The 19,956-nt window shown below is 38.7% G+C and overlaps 1 protein-coding gene across 1 annotated transcript in view; it reads left to right on the top strand.

The window, feature by feature from the left end:
• Nucleotides 1–19,956, top strand: part of VIPR1 (vasoactive intestinal peptide receptor 1) — a 68,420-nt gene that overhangs the window by 21,645 nt on the left and 26,819 nt on the right. Inside the window, exon 2 of the mRNA XM_074283193.1 lies at nucleotides 6,675–6,774. Within this exon, the coding sequence (XP_074139294.1) occupies nucleotides 6,675–6,774 (100 nt within the window). The remainder of the gene's footprint in view (nucleotides 1–6,674; nucleotides 6,775–19,956) is intronic.

Genomic DNA, 19,956 nt, shown 5'->3' with positions numbered 1-19,956 from the left:
ATTCATTCATTAATGCTGAGGTGATGATGACTGAGAATGGACAATGTTGGGCTCCCTAAGGGAACTAAGCCCGGGAAGACAAACATGGGCTTCAACATGGCAGGGTGAGGATTTCTATCAGGCTTTTCTGGCTATCTGAGGGAAGGTCTGTGTCTCCCCTCCCCCCCATCCTCCAGCCCAGGGGAATAGAATCTCAAAATTGGAAGAGAGTTTAAATTTATTTCACTCTGCCTTAGAGAGGAGGGCTTGAAGCAATGGACAGGAGTTATAGGGAGAGAGGTTTAGTCTTGACATGAAGAATTTTCTAACAAGGAGGGTTGTATGAAATGGGAAAGAACTGATTTATTGAGGTAATGAACTCTTCAGCACTGAAAGTATTCAAGTAAAGGTTGGATGACTTCCTCCTGGGAAAGCTGTGGAATCAAGAGGGATATAAGTCTAGACACGGATCCAGAAGACTTGGTCACACTTTGTGCTCTTCACTACATGGTGATCTTAAGCAAATTACTTCCCTTTTTGAATCCTGTTTCCATATGGGTGGAATAGGAATAATAATCTTTGCATTGACATTATCTTCCTTGAGCAAGTTATTTAACTGTGAGTCTCAGTTTCATTACCTATAAAATGGGGGTTTGGAGTCAGGAGATTCAGAATTCGAATTCAGCCTCAGACCCTTACTAGTTGGGTAACCCTGATTGCTTCCCCCCCCAAAAAAAATCAGGTGAAATACTATATGTAAATCAGTTGTCTGCATTTCTGCACAGCACAGTTGGACCAAATTATCCCGAAGTTTCTTTCTGAATGTCTGATTTCATTTAATCTTCATGGTGGGTGTGTTGGGTTGAAGGTAGATTTCCAGGGTTAGAGATGAAATCTAGGAGGAGGAGGTCAAGGAATTATACTCACTGTTTGATGGAGGAAGAAGTTGAGACCCTAAGAGGTTGGGCCATCTAACAGAAGTGAGTTCCGCCAGCTTTCTATGTCCTGATGGACCCGGCTTTGTATGTTCTTCAGAATCTTATTCCTGGAATGGCTTTCAAAGTCTCTATCTCCCTGTCTCTCTGTCTTTTTCTCCTGTAAAATCTGTTTTCAGTGTCAACTTCCCTCCAGGGAAGACTTCAATGTGTTTCTGCCTAGATCTCAAATTCAAATCTGGAATGAGAAGGGGGTGAGTAAGACCTCATTCAGAATAAGACTGTGTGGGGATGATAGGAAAAGTTTCCCTTGATGGAAGGAGACAAGAACCTTGGCCTGTTACAGTGAAGAAGACAGGATTCCTCTAGAAGATAAAACAGAGAGAAAAGAGAAATCTTTGGGAAGTTTGGGGATCACAGATTCATAGAATGTCAGAACTGGACATTTGCGATCATTTAGTCCAACCATTTCATTTTATATCTGAATAAACTAAGGTCTGGGAAATTTAAGTAACATGCTCCAAGTCATGTGCTTTTGACACTATAGCAGTCTTCCCTATCTTAAAAAGGAGGAAACTGAACCCTTATTATGGGGAAGTAACTTCCTCTGATAAATATAAGGGCTTGGACTTTACTCTAGATATTTGGATCTCAAGCTTACTGTTCTGATCGCAAAGGATTCTAATATATCCATTAGGAAGCTGTTACCATCATCTGGTGGGCTGATGAGAAAATCGAATGGTGTAGAGTGCCCCAGACTATTACAACTAATCATGTGGAGAGGCCCAAAGAAATTAGGTAGGGATTAAGTCTAGAGAAGCGAATTCTCATTCTGAGCCTCTTCTTCCTCTGCAAAATGAGGCAGTTGGACCAAATGATCTTTAATGTTCCTTCTGTTAATAATAACAACAATGATAGCTAGCATTTATATAGTGCTTTAAGGTTTGCCAAAATGCTTCCTATGTGTCATCTCATAACTCAAAATAGGAAGATTTGAGAAGCACCAGAGGCGATTTGTGTTGAATGTCTAGAGGGCAGAGGAAGGAGGCTTAACATTCAGAATGGAACTATGTGGGAATGATGGGGAAAATATCTGCTTATGGAAGAACATACAGCCTTGTTCTGTTATAATAAAGAAGATAGATATATCCAGAACAAATATAAAAGCAAAACCTAGAAACATGGATGTAAAAGGCTATGTAGTCCAACTCAATTTTACAGATAAGGAAACTGAGCCCTAGAGTGATTTGTCCAGGTTCACCTAGGTAGTAAGTATCAGAGATGATATTGGAATCCAAATTTTCTGATGCTATAGCAAATGATCTTTCTGCTAAGATAAGTATTTCTCCAAAATTAACAGGCACAAAACTGTGTCCATGAGTGTTTGGGAGCAAAGTGTGAATGAGGAATATTTGTACTTGAAACAAGTGGGGAAAGGCCAAAAAAGACCCCTCTGGAGCACAGTGGATGAGACTATCTGTCCTGGGACACTTCAAAATTTCTCTACTGCTAAAAGGACAGGTTTCTTCTGGGGAAATGGGAATGGGAAGATCCATGGGAGGGACTTATATTGGGATAAGGCTTTATTCTGCAAAAGAAGACCCTAAGGGGTGTGGTAGGAGGAATACATCCCAAGACAGTGCTAAACTTCTATGTTTTGGGACAAGTGCCTGCTTGCCCAAGGACCAAGTTTCACCTTAGGGACAGCCAGCTCACAGCCTTGACCTATCCAGGAGAGAGAAGAAAACCATAGGTCATAGATCAGAGGAGTTAGAGATGAAAGGGATCTCCCAGGCCCTCATTTCACAAAGTAAGACACTGAATCTCGGAGAATGCCCATGGCCATGAAGTTCTTGTGAATTGGGACTCTGTACTGGTAATCATCTGATTCCAGAGCCAACTTTCTTTCTCCTCCAATTCGACTTATTCATCACTGGCTGGCTAATTAACTACCCACATCCTTACAGTCAAGGGAAAACTCAAAACCCAAAATAGTATATCCCATTTCTCTACTGACTCATCTATGAGAAAGTATGCTGCGGTATAGAATGTTATGGAATGGAATAATGTAGTATGGTATATGTGATGTGATGTAATGTGATGCACATTGATATGAGATTATGTGAGAGAATGGTGCTGTATGTCTGAAGGGCTAAGAAAGGAGTCTATTCAGAGTTGGGCTATCCAGGGTGGGGATAGGGGACCCCTGATGGGAGAAAGCAGAGCCCTGTTCTTAGGGAGACCCATTGTGATGAAGAAGACAGAGCTCAACGGTGTGACAGAACACTGAGAAAGGAGAAGCCAGATCAGATTAGACGTCGCACTCCATTCCCTGCCGTGCACCCCCTTGGATTTCTTCTGAAAATAACCCCATTCTCAGCATCTACTGGTTGAGGAATTTTGGTGCCTAACCTCTTTTCCCATCAATCCATCTTCCACATAGTTGTCCATTCTGGAACTTTTTAAAAAAAAGATTTAGTAGTTTTTTTTTAAGCATGCAGAAGTCTATGATTTATCTTAACTCACACTTTACTGAGAAAATCGAGACCATTTGTTGTGAACTGACTCTCCCCTCCCCCCCAGGTCTATGCCATTTCCATACATATAGTTACATACTTCTCAACCCCCTGATCTCTGACTTCCAATCCCTCAATAAACACTGGTCTCTTCTAGGTTCCTATAGATCAGTTCACTGATGAATTCCATGGTCTCTTCTCAATCCTCATTGTTCTTGCCTTCTCTGCAACATGTGATACTGACTCCCCTGGACACCCTTTCCTCCCTGTTCCTGCCTTGTTCTCCTCCTTCCTACCTCATATTCTTTCTTGGTCTTTTTTCTTCCATCATCTCATCCATGCTCTGCCCCCCATTTGGGTTTGTTCTATCCAGATGATTTCTAGAGTTATATATGCAACCTTCATCTCTCTCCTGTGCATCAGTCCTGTATCACCAACTGCCTATTGGACACTTCCTCCACTTAAGATGTCCCAGAAGCATCTTGAATTCAACATGTCCAAAACAGAATTCATTATCTGTATTCCTAAAGCCTTTCTCTCTCCTCCTGTTTCTTCCAAGGATACCACAATCTTTCCAGGTACTCAGATTTATACCTTACTTATCTTCCATGACCAGCCAATTGCCAAATGTTACGGATTCTACCTCAGTTACATATTTCATATCCTTTCCCTTCTCTCCACTCACACCATTATCACTCTGCTTTGGGTACTTATCACCTCTTGCCTAAGCTATTTATATAGCCTCATAATTATTATATTATATTATTAATATATTATATAATTAATATATAATATTAATATAGTCTCAGATATCTTTGAATCCAGCCTTTCCCTTACCCTCTTCCATAGCTATGCAACTGATAGCCCTAAAGCACAGGTCTGACTGTGTTACCTCCCTGGTCAAGAAGCTTCAATGGCTCCTTATTACCTCTAGAACAAGTTTGAAATTTAAAACCCTTCAAATCCTTCCTCCATCTCTTTCCAGAATGATTACACGTCATTCCTCCTTCATGAGCTCTCCATCCCAGTCCAAGTGCCCTATTTGTTGTTCTCATGCCTTTGCACAAGCTATCCTCCACTATCCCTCCTCACCTCTACCTTGTGGAATCCATCTTTCCTTTCAAGATTTAGCTCGGTACCATCTCCTACAGGGGGTCTTTCTTGATTGGAGCACCCTTCCCAGTTATTAATGCTTTCCTTGCCCTTGAAATTACTTTATCCCTATTTCACAATTATTTATCCAAGTACAAGTATTTGTTGATTGGTTGACACTCACTATTTTTGCATCTTTAGGAGCTAGCCCAGTACTTGGCACATAATAGGGACTTATTACCAAATGAAAAAAGAAAATGGAAGAAAGGATTTTCTAGGAATAGTGTTGGGGAAAAGGACTTATTTTCTGGGTTAGGTGAATTGGTGAGTGATGTAGGTCTGAGCTCAAACTGCCAGCTATGGAAAAATTCAGCCTGATATGACAAGGATTTCTTGTATCCTTAGCAGGGATTGCCACCCACCCATTATAGAACCGGGAGGCTCTGAAAATACTAAGCTGTTCCTATAACTTTGCCAAGACAATGCCAACTGTGCCAGACACCAAGGAAACTGAAGGTGACAGACCCAAGGATTTGAAAGTCCTCCTGACCTGAGTAAATAGTGCTTGTGTGCTTTTAAAGGAAGAGGAGACAACACAGGGCTAGGAAGAAGGGAGGGAGGGAGGGGCAAGAACTATTCTTAGCTTCCTTTTATAGATGAGTCATAGGTGGTGTAATAGATGGAGTCAGGAAGATGAGTCTTCCTAAGTTCAAACCCAACCTCAAATACTTATTAACTGTGTGATCCAGGGCAAGTCATTTAATTCTCTGTGCCTCAGTCTCCTCGTCTGTCAAAATGAGATGGAGAAGGAAATGGCAAACCACTCCAGTATCTTTGCCAAGAAAACCCCAAATGGGGTCATGAAGTTAGATGTGAACAATAGCAAGAATGATGTCAGGGATGCATGTGCTTTGACCCATCAGTGCCACTACCGGGCCTGTATCCCAAGGCAATCATAAAGGAGGAAAAGGACCCACATGTGCAAAATGTTTGTAGCAGCTCTTTTTGTGGAGGCAAATGCCCATCTATTGGGGAATGGCTGAACAAGTTGTGACATATGAAAGTAATGGAATATTATTGTTCTATAAAAAATGATGAACAAGCAGATTTTTAGAAAGGCCCGGAAAGATTTACATGAACTAAAGCTGAGCAAAACCAAGCAGAACTAGGAATATATTGTACACAGTAACAGCAAGGTTGTGGGCTGATCAACTATGAAAGACTTGGTTCTTCTCAGTGGTTCAGTGATTGAAGGCAATCCCAATAAACTTTGGGTAGAAATGCCATCTGCATCCAGAGAGAGAACTATGGAGAATGAATGTAATAAATCAACACATGCTATGTTCACTTTTTTTCTTTTTCTTCTGTTTTTTTTTTTTTCTTTCTCTCATGGTTTTTCCCTTTTGTTCTGATTTTTCTTTCCCAATATGATTCATAAAGAAATGTGTATTTTTGGGGCAGCTAGTTGGTGAAGTGGAGAGAGTACCAGCCCTGAAGTCAGGAGGACCTGAGTTCAAATCTGACACTTATCACTTCCTAGCTGTGTGACCCTGGGCAAGTCACTTAACCCCAATTGCCTCAGCCAAAAAAAAAATAAAAATGTGTATTTCAAAAAATTAATGTACATATATAACCAGAAAAAAACAAGGAAAAGTAAAAAAAAAGAAAAAGAATGGTGCCATGAGCTAATGTTAGATTAAGCATTTCCTTATGAATCCTAGATAATGCAAGATGGTATTTAGTTCAATTAATATTTAGCATCAATTAGTCAAAAAACTTTATTAGGCATCTATTGTGTGTCAGGAAATTTACTTTTTTTTCCTGTCAGCATGGTAACCTCTCTATTTTAGCATCGCTGAATGTCAAAGTTGGATCATCTTGTCCGACTCCCTCATTTTAAAAAGGGAAAGCTAAGCAGTTTTTTAACTTTTACAATTTACTTGCCAAAAGTCACGTGGCAAGTTTGTGGCACTGCTGGGACTACAAGCTGGTTCTCAGTTCCATCCACTCTTCCTAGTGGGTCTTGGGTTGGTGAGGAAAGGAATCTGGTTTTGTCCCAACACTGGGACTTGGGGAATTGTTGCTGGGCAATGATCCTTTCTTTATAGAGTCTAAAGACTGTCCACTAACTGTAATACTTTCTGTTTCACAGGTAGCCAGCTTCCTGCAAGATGAATGTCAGATCAAACAGCAAATAGAGTCGGAGCAGGAAAGGTGCTTTGCATATGAACAAATGGAAAATGAGACTGAAGGTGAGAGAGCCAGCCTCCTTCCCCAGTCAGTTCTTCCTTAGTAGAAGAGGTCTTGGAGGGGTGGGGTGGGCACCAATGAGAGCCTTGAAGGATGTCAGTGAGAAGGAGGCCCAGCCCTTAACCCCACCTTCCCTTTCCGCCCCCTCCCTGGACCTCCCAGTCAGAGAGGAAGCCTGAGGTAAGGGCTGTCCCATGCTTCTGGGAAGGTGAGCAGACTTGCTTGTACACCTAATGTGATATGATAGAAGCTGGGACCCCAAATACCCTTTATCTCCCACTGTGCTGTGCTGACCTGGAAATTTTACTATCACAGAGAGCTATTGTCTTCTCCTCGGGAAATCTTCCTGTTAAAATGCACCTGTCTCACCAGCTTATCAGTGCTCCCATTAGCATGCCGTAGTTATCAGGACTGTTCCCAGAGGGAACAATAAACAGAATGGGAACTTTGTTGAGGGGATTAGAAAAAGGAAACATCTAGAAGATCTGGGTTAGAGTTATTGACTCCCCTCAGCACCAAGACTGAGACTGGAAACTAAGGGATTTCAAAGGCAGCTGGATGCCAGTTCTTTGATGATGGTGGTGTTAAGTGGGGGAAGAATGAGAGAGACTGGGTTGAATTGTATGTTACTACTAGAAGTCTGGATGCCCTGGGAGAATGCGAACCATGGGTACAGTTGCCTATAAAGATATAGATAGGGAAATTGGGGCAGAATCTGGACCCGGCTTGCCTGACTTCTAACCCAGGGCTCTTTTCACTACCTCACAAAGCATCAGAGCATCATCATTTAGACTTGCATCCTGGGGCTGTCATACAACATTTCAGTTGTCCTCCTCCCACCCCCTCCCCACTAAGAGCTAGCTGATTAGCTAGAACAGCGGGTTCATTATCTCCACTAATTGACTGAGCAGGATTAAAATCACATCTCTGCATGGGGCTGCATAGATGCTGCCAGATGTTAGTTAGACCAGGTTCATGGGAGAGATTAAGGATTTTGAAATTTGGAGCAGACAGAGGGGACTGTCAACTCTGCTTGCCAGGTACTGGGGGAGGAGGGAAATCTCTGGATACAGGGAGTGAGGAGGCTCAGGAGCATGGGGTGTTAGAAAATTTGTGTCTCCAAGGCTTGGTGTGATCGGGATGTGGTGTAAAGGAAGGAACCCTGCCCGGAGAGGCATAGGAGAATGTTTTAGGGATATTGATGCCTTGGATACATGAAGTACTTATAGCTAGGTCCCCACTAGTGTAGGAATAATGAATCCCCTGAAATGAAGGCATGTATTCAAATTTGCCCTATTTGAAGTTATGATTATGGAAACTATGGTCATTTATTTCAGCCTAATGGAAATATTATGAATTCAAATAATTCAAACACTTTGAATTTTTCCCTTACCACCTTGGACTACATTGTGGAAGAAACTGAAAGAGAGGAAATGGCCCTTATCTTCAGACAGTTCATGGTCTGGGTTAGAAAGAAAGCAGATCTGAACTCTACCTTCAGGGAATTCGTGATCTGTTATGAGGGTATAAAGGTAGGAGGCAGGGAGTGGGAGGAGGGAGCAGAAGAGGCACACACTCAAAGAACAGTTAAGGCGTGACAATGGATGATCAAAGATTGTAGTGATGGGTCTGATTGCAAGGGCCCCAAATTAGAGATGGAGAAAAAGAATGGGGTGGAATGGGGTGAAGAAAGAAATAGCTAGCATTTTATAAATATCATCTAATTTTATCCTCATAACAGATCTGAAAGCAAATGTTGTTATTATCCTTTTTTTTTTTTTTTTTTTTTTTTTTTTTTTTTTTTTTTTACAGACCAGGAAAGTAAAACATGTAGAGATCAAGTATCTTGTCCAGTATTACATAGCTAGATTTGAATTTAGTTTTTCATTGCTCCACATCCAGCTCTCTATCCACTGTACCACCTTGTTACAGAGGAGACTCTAGGGAAAGAGAGGCAGAGGGAGACAATAATTTCTAGGATAAGGTAGTCTTGAGGGTGGAGGTAGATAGGGTAGAGGGAGAAGGAAATAGATGGTAATGGGACTATTTAAAGATACAGAATCATTTGAAAGCAGACAGATAAGTGTCTTCCCCTCCAAGCCCCTTCCCCCACCAGGACCAGTGGATACCTGTTCTCCCTTTGAGGATGTATAAGGTCAGATATTGCACAGCCTTTAGGGTGTCCTATCTTTGCATTTGGCTCAACCTCATGACAAGAATCAGGTTCTCACTAGTTATCTGATCTTGGGCAGCCCCTGGCTCCCAGCTTCCTTGCATATAAATTTGGGATGAAAATCTTGGCATTTCCTATCTCAAAGGAGTGTTGGGAGTAAACTATTTTTTTAAATAGAAAAATGTGAAATGTCTGAAGGTCTTTCTGGAAATGCGCCTCAGCCCATCTTGCATTGGTTCCCTCATCCCTTGCCTGTTTAGAATGGAAAAGAACTTTTTAGCTTTTCTCATTTTTATGGATGAGGAGAGACATTTGCTAAGATGCTTAAGTGAAAATTCATTTTTATCTGACTCTCTGAGGATTTTCTCCCTGTCTTTTACTTTTACTTTTCTCTTTTCTCTGGCAATCTCTCATATATTTTCAATCCCAATCTTCATTGGTTGACTGGAAGTTACCTCCCTGAGGCTGATACTACTATTATATAACAATTTCTTCTTAGAGCTGCTTCCACTCTCTCCATTTTTTTCCCTTTAAGCCCAGCTGGGGGATTATGTAATTAATTCTTTTACACATATACATACATATACACACATCCCTTCTTCTTACCTTTTCCTCTTTTCTCTAATTTCTCTCTTTCTTCCTTCTTTCTTTTCTTCTTTCTCCCTCCTCATTTTATTTCTTTCTTTCTCTTTTCTCTTCCTTCTCCCACTTTTCTTCACTCTGCCCTCCCTTCTTCCTCTTTTCTTCCTTCTCTCTCCACTAGATTGGTAGTCAGAAGAATTCCGTGATAAAACTACACTTAGTAGCCCATCATTGATTTCCCTACAAGCCTCAGTTTCCTTATAAGTGAATGTTTCTGACCACAGCTCCTAGGAAGAAGGTTGTACCAATAACAGAAATGGGGAAGTTATAGGGAGTTTCAGGTTTAGAAGGAGAAAGATGATGAATTCATTTTAGAATCATTAAGTTTAAAGGCAAGAAACCCAGATGGAGAGATCTAATGGGCCAGTGGAAATAGGAAACAGAGTTCTGGAGAGAGATCAGGATTGGATATTATAGATTTCACCTGTAACAGGTGAAAAGTTAAAAGTGAATGAAATTGTTGACTTCTCTTTTTCCCTCCCTGTCAATATCCAATCATTTGTAAAGTTCTATGATCCTTCCTTTCCTTTTTTTTCCCCCAGAGGCAATTGGGGTTAAGTGACTTGCCCAGGATCACACAACTGAGAAGTATTAAGTGTCTGAAGTTAAATTTGAACTCAGATCCTCCTTACTTCAGGACTGGTGCTTTATCCACTGTGCCACCTAGCTGCCACTGATCCTTCCTTTCCATTATAGCTTTTAATCTTCCCTTCTTTACTAAAACCTTGATCAGGTCCTCATTCCCTTCAAATGGCCCTACTGCAATGGCCTCTTAACTAGTCTTCCTGATTCCAATCTGCTCCTTCCTTATTCCATCTTCCATAGCACTCATTAACACTCATCACTATTATGAACATAGCCTTCCTTTAATGAAAAACTTTTTGCAGACTCTTCATTATCTACTATGGAATAAATGAAATAAATTTCTTCTTCTAACTTTCAAGGCCTATATGTGATTCCAACTTATCTGTTCAGTCTTATCTCACAGCAATACCGTCATGAATTCTATCTTTCAGTCAAACTAGAACTATTTGTCCTTCATCTTTATTCTAGTGATATCTCATCATCAGGCCTTCGTTCTCACAATCTCCTGTGCCTGAGACATTCTCCTTCTCCCTTCTCATTAACATTTGTGGGAGTCTCTTCCTTCTTTCAAGACCCACTCAAAGGCCACCTCTTCCATGAAGTTCTCTCTAATTTCCCCTCTTCAAATTTTTCTTAGAGATTTGCTTGAATCTCTCCCTTGCACTCTTTTCTTCATATAAGTTTATTTGTATACATGTCTTTCCTCTTATTTAGCTGTAGACTTGTTGAAAGCAGAACCTGCACCATTCTCTATCTCTGTGGATCTATTCCCTTGGATAAGATCATCTCACATATGTATGTCTCTGTGTGTATATGTATAGTCTGTGTGTGTATATGTGTATATATATATATATACATATATATATATATATATATATATATATATACTTATATATAAGATGGGTGTGTATATATACATGCATATACCAAAAATCAAGAACATCATATATATTATAAGTATTTATTAAACATTTTAAATTGAATTGAGGAGTCTTAGAGTATCCCTGATCCTCCTTATTCCTGAAAACTCCTTCCTAAGGATTCTGATCGATTCTTTGCCTCAGTAATCAACTCCCTACAGATCCAACTAAAGCCTCCTTTCTGCCATTGTGGAGAGGGCTTGGGCAGAGTCATAGGAAGAGAACCAAAAAAATGACACAAAGGTAACCTGCTACAGCTTGAAATGCTAGAGTCAGGAGGTCTGGACTCAGGGGCTGGCTCTAACACTTCCTAGATGTGTGTACATGGATGACTCTGACAGATATTTTCCTGCCTCTGCTGTCCTGTATTCTGAGATCCCTTCCAGTTCTAATATTCTGTGGTTCTGAGGCTGGGCTACTTGGACCCCCTCATCATGGTTTGGGTAGGCAGAAAGGCCATCTCTGGATGAGCTGGGTGCTTTGACAGCCAATACTACAGATAGGAAGCACAGGAGGCTGAAAGACAGGCTAGCAGGAGCAATGTGAGTGACATCTAAGGGCCTGCTGAAGCTTGCATTCAACCTGCTGAAACCTTGTTTCCACCGTCCCCCTGCCCATATAACTCAAATCCAGAGGTCGGGTCCCTGCTCTGGGACACATAGCAAGGGCACAGGAGGGCACAGAAGGCAGACCTGCCTCATGAGTCTCTTCCCTGATGATGTAATCCTTGGCATTTCTTCATGTTTTCATGCTCCCACGCCCTCACACAAACTGCTGCTTAATAACTGTAGGTGTAGGGACGTACAGACATGTGAGTCTGTGCAGGTCTTTGTACCTGTATACGAATGTGCCTCAATGTGTGTCGTCAGTGGGTACACTTGTGTAATGAGCATGTCAGCCTGTTGTGAGTAGCTCACCATGACAGCAAATGAATGTGTTTAAATGTGTACATAAAAAAGTGACAGGGAAGAAACAGGTCAATCCATTGTACCATGACCCATTTCTGGGGGGAGCCCAGCAAACAAAGCCATACCTGGCCCTGCCCAGGCTGGCCCAGAGGTACCCAAAAATCACCCTGCTTAGCCTCAAGGGGCCTTTAATTGACACATCCAGAGCTGGATCCGGCTCCTCTCCAATGACAGCTGTTAATGGAAATTCCCCTAAGGCAGGTGGCCTTGTTCCAGGGGATCCAATTACCTGGACCGAAGAACCTCAGCTTGCCCGTCTCCTGCCAGTCACTCCCTCTCACTAAGGACTTTCTTCAGGCCCCAGAGGGGCATCCCAGGCTACCCTGCTCACACAACCCAGCCCACCCCTGCCTCATGCCATTCTACCCCCTGTGCTTGAAATCACAGAGACTCTGAGATTGAGTGTCCCCCTCAACCTTCTCATCTTATAAGCAGGGAAACCAAGTGATTTACAGAGCAGGGGGACTCCAAAAAATATCTCATGATTCTCAGTGAGCTGCTCTCTTCTTGGCCCCTTAATGACAGGTGTGGAAAGGCAGTTGGATACATGGGAAAAGCATTGAAATTGTGGTTACAAAGTTAAGCACCAAATTCCCACTCTGATACAATAACAACGGTAGTAGCAACCTTATAGCACTTTAAGGTTTACAAAGCACTTTACAAATATCATCTCTTTTAATCTTGACAGCAATATTGGGAGGTAGGGATTTTGTTATTCTCAGTTTGCAAATAAGGAAACTGAGGCAAGCAGAGTTTAAGTGACTTGCTTAGCTCACAAAATAGCTGAAGGTGAATTGAAACAGATTCTCCAGATTCCCAAGCCAGTGCTCTGTCCACTGTGCTATCTGGCTAACCCAGTTTGAGACTTTTGAGCTTTACATAAGAATGATGGAATATATATACCTATAGATATATAAGAATATGTCAGTGTATTTTTTTAGATGCAGCTTTATTATATCTATGCCAATTCTGATAATTCCTAAGCAAGTCCCTTCTTTCTCCTTGGGCCTTAATAGGGAAAATGAGAATGATAATACTTGTACTAATTCTTTTACCTTAAAATGCCATAGAAATGAGAGCTCCTATTTTTTTTGTCTCTTGCCTGTTAGCTTATACTTGACAAAGCAGCCAGGCTCTGGAAGAATTTGAGCCAGTAATTCCCAAAGGTGGGAACATTTCAAAGACTTAATCACATTTTTCTGAAGTTTTGCTTTCTGCATTTCGCTCCCTTTCTGAAAAACCATCTGAGGTTCTACATTTGTCTACAGTATCAAGCCAATAGTACTCACGCCTGACTTCCAAAGTCTCATTTTCCTATGCCTCTCCCCCAAATCTGACCTTAAGCTTAGTTTGCAGTTTTTCTGAACTCCCTACTTCTCTAGAAAAATTCTCTCCTTTGGTCTTTACTGACCCTTGCATATATGCCTTATCTGCTAAATGTTTCTGGATTTCTGTTAATATGGCTCTCTGCTTGTAATGATCTTTCTTTCTTTTTCTCTCTAAATCCTGGCCATCCTTTAAGGCCCAGCTAAGAATGAGTTGAAACTTTAGGGGAAGGTTAAACATTTTTAAATTATCTCAAAATATAGATATGTGTGTATCTATATGTAAATAAATATATATGTAAGTATTCACATATATTTATTAAATGCAAAGCTATAATAAATATGGAGACATATACGTGAATGTGTATATATGTATATACATATATATATATATATATATATATTTATATTTGTATTGAAGTGTGACAGGGTTAGGAAGGATGAACTATCCATCACAAGATTATATTAGCCACCAAACTCAACCATTTTTCAGTCCGTTCACACTGAAGTCCTCCTCATTCCCATATTTAATATTATCATCCCAAACTCTAGAGGAATATGTATTTTCTCATTAATTAATAAAATCTCAACATATTTCTAAACTAATCAATTAAGCTCATACCCTTACCCGAGTTCATCAAAAATAATCCATTTAATAAACTGAGGAAACCCCTTTCTTCAATAACAATTACTCCTATCTCTATATTAAACACCCTAATCTAGGCTTAAATATTAAAAGTAATTAATCAATAATGCATTAAAACTGAACTCAATAATAAAACAAAGTCATAGATAATTATTTTAAATATTTTATTTGTGATAAAGATCAAAGTCAGAATTCCCTTAAAGCTTCATTGTAACTGGAGATGACATCTCTTCACTTTTGAGAACACAGCTCCACACCATTTAATTCTTTCAGGATAAAAAAAAACTCTCTTCCTGTGAATCTTCTTCAACCTCTTTGAAAAATAAATGGTACAATAATTTCATAAAGAAAGACAATATCTCCTGATTTTCCCAGTGTTTCTCTACCCATGACAGGAAAACAATATTATAAATTTCAAGCTCTTATTAAAAATTTCTTCAGAGTTACATTTCTAAAAATTATCTTTGTGTTTCCTCACAAAATAAGTTAGTTCTAATGAGAAAAAATCCTCCTCATCTTCTTTCAGTCTTCATCATATTTTATTTTAGATGCTCATAGATCACAGTTAAACTCACACACACTTTCCCTCCATAGGGAGAACCACCTGATAGAATGGTGATTACTATTGAAACTAATATCTCTTTTTCTTAAGGACAGTCATAGTCTCTATATTGAAGGTTCTTAACTTTTTTTTGCTTGTTAATGATAGATGGCTGGGGTCAATTGGTGAATTCTATGGACTTCTTTTTAGAATAATATTTTTTAAATGACAAAAGAAAATCCTCAATTTAAGTTAGTGAAACTAAGGATATATATATATGTATTCTCTCATCCAACTTCCTAGTTCTCCCCATTCCCTGAAATCTGTTCTCCTCTCATTGGAAATCTATAGACTCTGGATTAAGAAGACATAACATTATGTAGGAGAGATTTTTAGAAGGGAGCTTTCAGAAAGATCAGCGAAGAGATAATATTCCTGTTTAGATGACAAAGGAAAAGCAGAATGGCTACTGGATCCTCATTTTGCTTCTGTTTTCTCTAATGAGTCCAAGAACTGAAAATAACAAAGATGATAGGAAGTTAAAGCCAAGACAAGGAGGGAAATAATGAGAGAGCCTGGCTTCCCTTCATAAATTCAAGTGAGCTCATCCAAACATGGGATATTCCAGGACACTGAAAGAATTGGATGATAGAATTTTTGAGCTGCTGTCAGTAAGTAGTTTGAAAGATGGTGAACAATGAAAAAGATACATTAGGTCTGGAGAAAGGTAAATATCCTGATTCTTTTTAAAGGGAAGACAGTAGAGTCTGCAAACAAAGCCAATGACTTTGATTTTTGGTTCTTGACAAAATTCCAAAAATATTAATGGAACAAAAGACATTTCGAGGAGATAGCTCTAGTCACTGAGGATCAGCAAGACTCCAAGAATAGGCCATGATAGTCTAATCTCATTTTTTTTTTTTATGAAATTGCTAGATGGGTAGATTGGGAAAATATTGTAAATACAATTTATATAAAAATTTCACCAAAGCATTTGATGAAATCTCTTATGTTTTTCTTGTGTACAAGATGGAAAGGCTGATTGAATGCCAGATCCAAAGAATATTTATTAATGATTTGCTTTAAAAATTTTTTATTATTATTGTTGTTTTTAATAGTTTGCTTTTTTGCCATAGACCTGTCTTCAACTACCAAGTAACCTGGTCTGCCAATGACCTCATCTATAAATATTATCAAATGAGATGATATATAAATTAGATGATATATATATGTATATAATATATATATTTATATCAAATTAGATGATACTTATAAAATCACTTACAGTGCTTGGCACATAGTAGTTGCTTAATAAATGTATATTTCCCCTCACAAAGGAATCAATGGAAAAATAAATTCCTCTTCTCTCCCATAAATAGAATAAGGTTCAGGAAACAGTGATCAAGATGGGAAAGTCAGGGTTGGGATAAGTAGGGAATATATGGAGCAGTGTCGATTGTGGATCAAAGGCAAAAGTTCTTCTATGACTCCTTCACACATATGACTCTAGGACTGATCAGTGAAGTCAGTGTTAAGTCCAGGCCTTTTTGGGAAAACTCCAACTATTACTCTATGAATGTGTGTGTGTGTGTGTGTGGGTGTGTGTGTGTATCAACCAAGAGAATTATTTATTAGAATTCATAGATTCATAATGAATTTATTTGAATCATATGATCCAAAAGCTGAAGGTGTATCTAGGTCAGAGGTAGACAAACTATGGTGATTAAGTCCTGTTTTTGTATGACCTACAAGCTAAGAATGATTTTACATTTTAAAATAAAGTTTTATTGTATTTAAAAACACGAAAAGCATTTTTGGGGGAGAATACAGAAATAGTTGGTTAATATGTTGCATGACAAAATCAATATCCAATTTAGAATGTTGAATTAAATTTAATAAAATGAAATTTAATAGGGAAAATTATACAGTTTTCCACTTCAGTTTTTAAATAGTCAAATGTAAATGTACAGGATGGGAGAAATGTGGCCAAACATCAGTTCAAATGAAAAAGATATAAAGACTTTAGTGAACTATAAGGAAACTGAATAAGAGTCTAAGATGTATCAAAGCAGAGTCAAAATAGTAGAATAGAGTAGCACTTAACAGTTCGCTCCCAAATTCCCCTCCCAACAACTCTAAAATTGCAACCTCAGATAGAAGTCTGAAGTGGCAGAACCAGCAAAGGGTTGGATTTAACAATTTTCTAGACGAAGACAACTTAGGAAATCAGCAAGAAAGATCTATCTTACCTAGATGGTAATGGACCCAAGAATGCAATACAGGCAGATCATAGAAATGGCTGCATTAGTGGCACCAGCAGTTTCTGGACCTCTCAGTTTCCTGATAATGTGTATATGTAGTGGGGAGGTGTGTCAAACAATTGGTAAGGAGATTGCAAAGGACCATTTGACTGAGTTTAGGATCCTGTTGCATTGCTCATACACAGTTCTGGGTCACAGATCCAGAGGCAAAAGGAACAATAGTACTTGAGGCTACATAGATGTCAGAAACTAGGTCTGGGTTCTAAGGTGGAACTGAGTACTTGCAGTTGCTCACAGGGAAGTAGAGATTCTGATTTCAAATCCAAGAGAAAGGGGAGCGTTAGCAATTGTAGCTGCAGGAGAATAAGGGACCTTGTCACTGTCCCAGGGCTTGGAGGAGTGCTATCATAAGTGACTATAAGAAAACAAGGTTTTTTGTTTCCTGGGTAAAGACCAGAGCACAGGTCAAGAGAGCAGTAGCCACACCTCCCTGTATATCATACCACCTTATAAACATTGAAAGTCTACTCCCCACAGCTAGCTCTGAAAACTACAGCTATGGAGGCCTGAAGCTTAGGACAGTGCCCCTTCTATAACTTGGAGCAGAAACAGGCTGGGAAAATCCTTGACAACCACAACTTACTATGGTGATAATGAAGATAAAAATCAAGACTCAAACTCAGAAAAAGACAATGATGTCAAAACAATTACTTGCAAAGCCCTCAAAGAAAATTTTGAATTGTTCATAGACCAACAAGAATTCCTAAAAAGGTTCAAAAAGGATTTTAAAGATCAAATAAGAAAAGAAGAGGAAAAATTGGAAAAATAACAGAATAATCCAAGAAAAATGTGAAAAGAGAGTCAACAGGTTGGTAAAAAAGACACACAAAAATTCTGAACACAATGACATCTTAAAAACAGAATTGTCTAAATGGTAGTGGAGGCACAAAAATCCAATAAAAAGAAAAATAGCTTAAAAAGCAGAATTGGTCAAATGGAAAAGGAGGTACAAAATCTCTCCAAAGAAAATAATTCCTTAAAAAAATTAGAATTGAGCAAATGAAAGCTAGTGACTCCACGAAATACCAAGAAATATCTTGTTGGAGAAAAAACGGTTTAGAAATTAGATCCAGGAGAGATCATTTAAGAATTATTAGACAATCTGAAAGCCATAATCAAAGAAAAAAAAAGAGCCTAGACATCAGCTTTTAAGAAATTAGCAAAGAAAATTGTTTTAATTTTCAAAACCAGAGGGTAAAATGGAAATAGAAAAAATCCATTGATCACCTTGAGAAAGAGATCCTGAAATGAAAATTCCCAGGAATATTATAGCCAAATTCCAGAGACCTTAGGTCAAAGAGAAAATATTTCAAGTGATTAGATGTGTTTTGTTCATTGTTTTTAAAATCTATTTTGTAAGGAGTTATATGCTTTTTTTCCATTTTGTCAAATCTATTTTGTAGGGAGTTATTTGCCTTTTCCATTTCATCAAATCTATTTTGTAAGGAGTTATATGATTTTTCCATTTCATTAAATCTATTTTAAGAAGTTTTTTTTCAAATAATTTCTGTGTATTTTTGCTTCTGGTAATTTCCAAACTCTCTGGCAAAATTCTTATTTTCTTTCTCCATTTTCCTTCTAACTCTCTTTTAATATCCTTTTTGAATTTTTCCAAGAGAGCCTTGTAAGATGGGGATCAACTTATATCACTCTTTGGGACTTCATATGGAGACAATTTGCTTTTAGGATCCTCAGGGATTATGGTCTGTTCTTCTCTGTTTTTATAATAGCTATCTGTGGTCAGAGTTCTTTTTGCTTTTTTGTTCATTTATTTTAAAGGTTGAGGTCTGCTCTTAGGGAAAAGGGGAGATTGTCCCAAGCTTCCTCTGTAGGTGACCCATTGCTCTGGGTTGGTGCTGCTGACTTCCTTCCAGTGCTGGGTGAGTGTGGCTAGGTCCCACACTATTCTAGGGTTCAGAGGCTCACTATTTGCCTTTTGTATTAACCTATAATGAAGATGGAATTAAAACAATTATTAAAAGTTATTTTGCTCAATTGTATGCCAATAAGGCTGACAATCTAAGTGAAATGGATGAGTTTTTACAAAAATATAAATTGCCCAGATTAACAGAGAGAAATAGGATACTTTTTTAACCCTGCCTTTGAAAAAGAAACTGAGCAAGCCATTAATGTGCTTCCAGAGAAAAATTCCCCAGGATCAGATAAATTCACAACTACTATACATTTGAAGAATAATTAATTCCAATACTGTATAAGCCACTTTGGGAAGTAGGCAAAGAAGAAATTTTATGAGATTCCCTTTATGACACAAATATGGTGTTAATACCAAACCAAGAACAAAAACAGAGGGGAAAAATTATAGACCAATTTTCCTAATGCACATTGATGCAAAAATTTCAAATAAAATGTTAGTTAATGAAATTACAGCAATATATCACAAAGATTATACATTATGGCCAAGTGGAATTTTTATCAGGAATGTGGGGCTGGTTCAGTATTAGGAAAACGGTCACCATACTTGTCCAAGTCAATAACAAAAGCAACAAAAATCATATGATTATAACAACATATGCAGAACAAACTTTTGGAAAAAAAATACAACACTCATTCCTATTAAAAAACACTAGAAATTATAGAAACAAATGAAGCTTTTGGTTTTTTTTTTTGTTGTTGAGGCAAAACAACAACAACAACAACAAATTAAGTGACTTGCCCAGGGTCACAACAACTAGGAAATGTTAAGTGTCTAAGGTCAAATTTGAACTCAGGTCCTCCCAACTTCAGGGCTGATGCTCTATTCACTGTACCACCTAGCTGCCCCTGGAGCTTTAAAAAAAAAGAGTAATATTTATCTAAAACCATCAACAAGCATTATTGGTAATGGGATTAATCTAGAAATATTTTCATGGGTGAAGCAAGGATGTCCATTGTCATCACTATTATTCAATATTATTCTAGAAATGTCAACTGTAGTGACAAGAGAAAAAAATGAAACTGAAGGCATTAGAATAGACAATGAAGAAACAAAACTATCACTATTTGCAGATGATGCAGTTGTTTATTCAAAGAATCCTAGAGGAGCAACTAAAAATCAGTTGAAAT

This window comes from Sminthopsis crassicaudata, chromosome 1 (assembly GCF_048593235.1).
Source record: "Sminthopsis crassicaudata isolate SCR6 chromosome 1, ASM4859323v1, whole genome shotgun sequence".
Taxonomy (NCBI): Eukaryota; Metazoa; Chordata; class Mammalia; order Dasyuromorphia; family Dasyuridae; genus Sminthopsis; species Sminthopsis crassicaudata.
The sequence above is the reverse complement of the archived record's forward strand: the minus strand, read 5'-3'. Positions and strand labels throughout refer to the sequence as shown.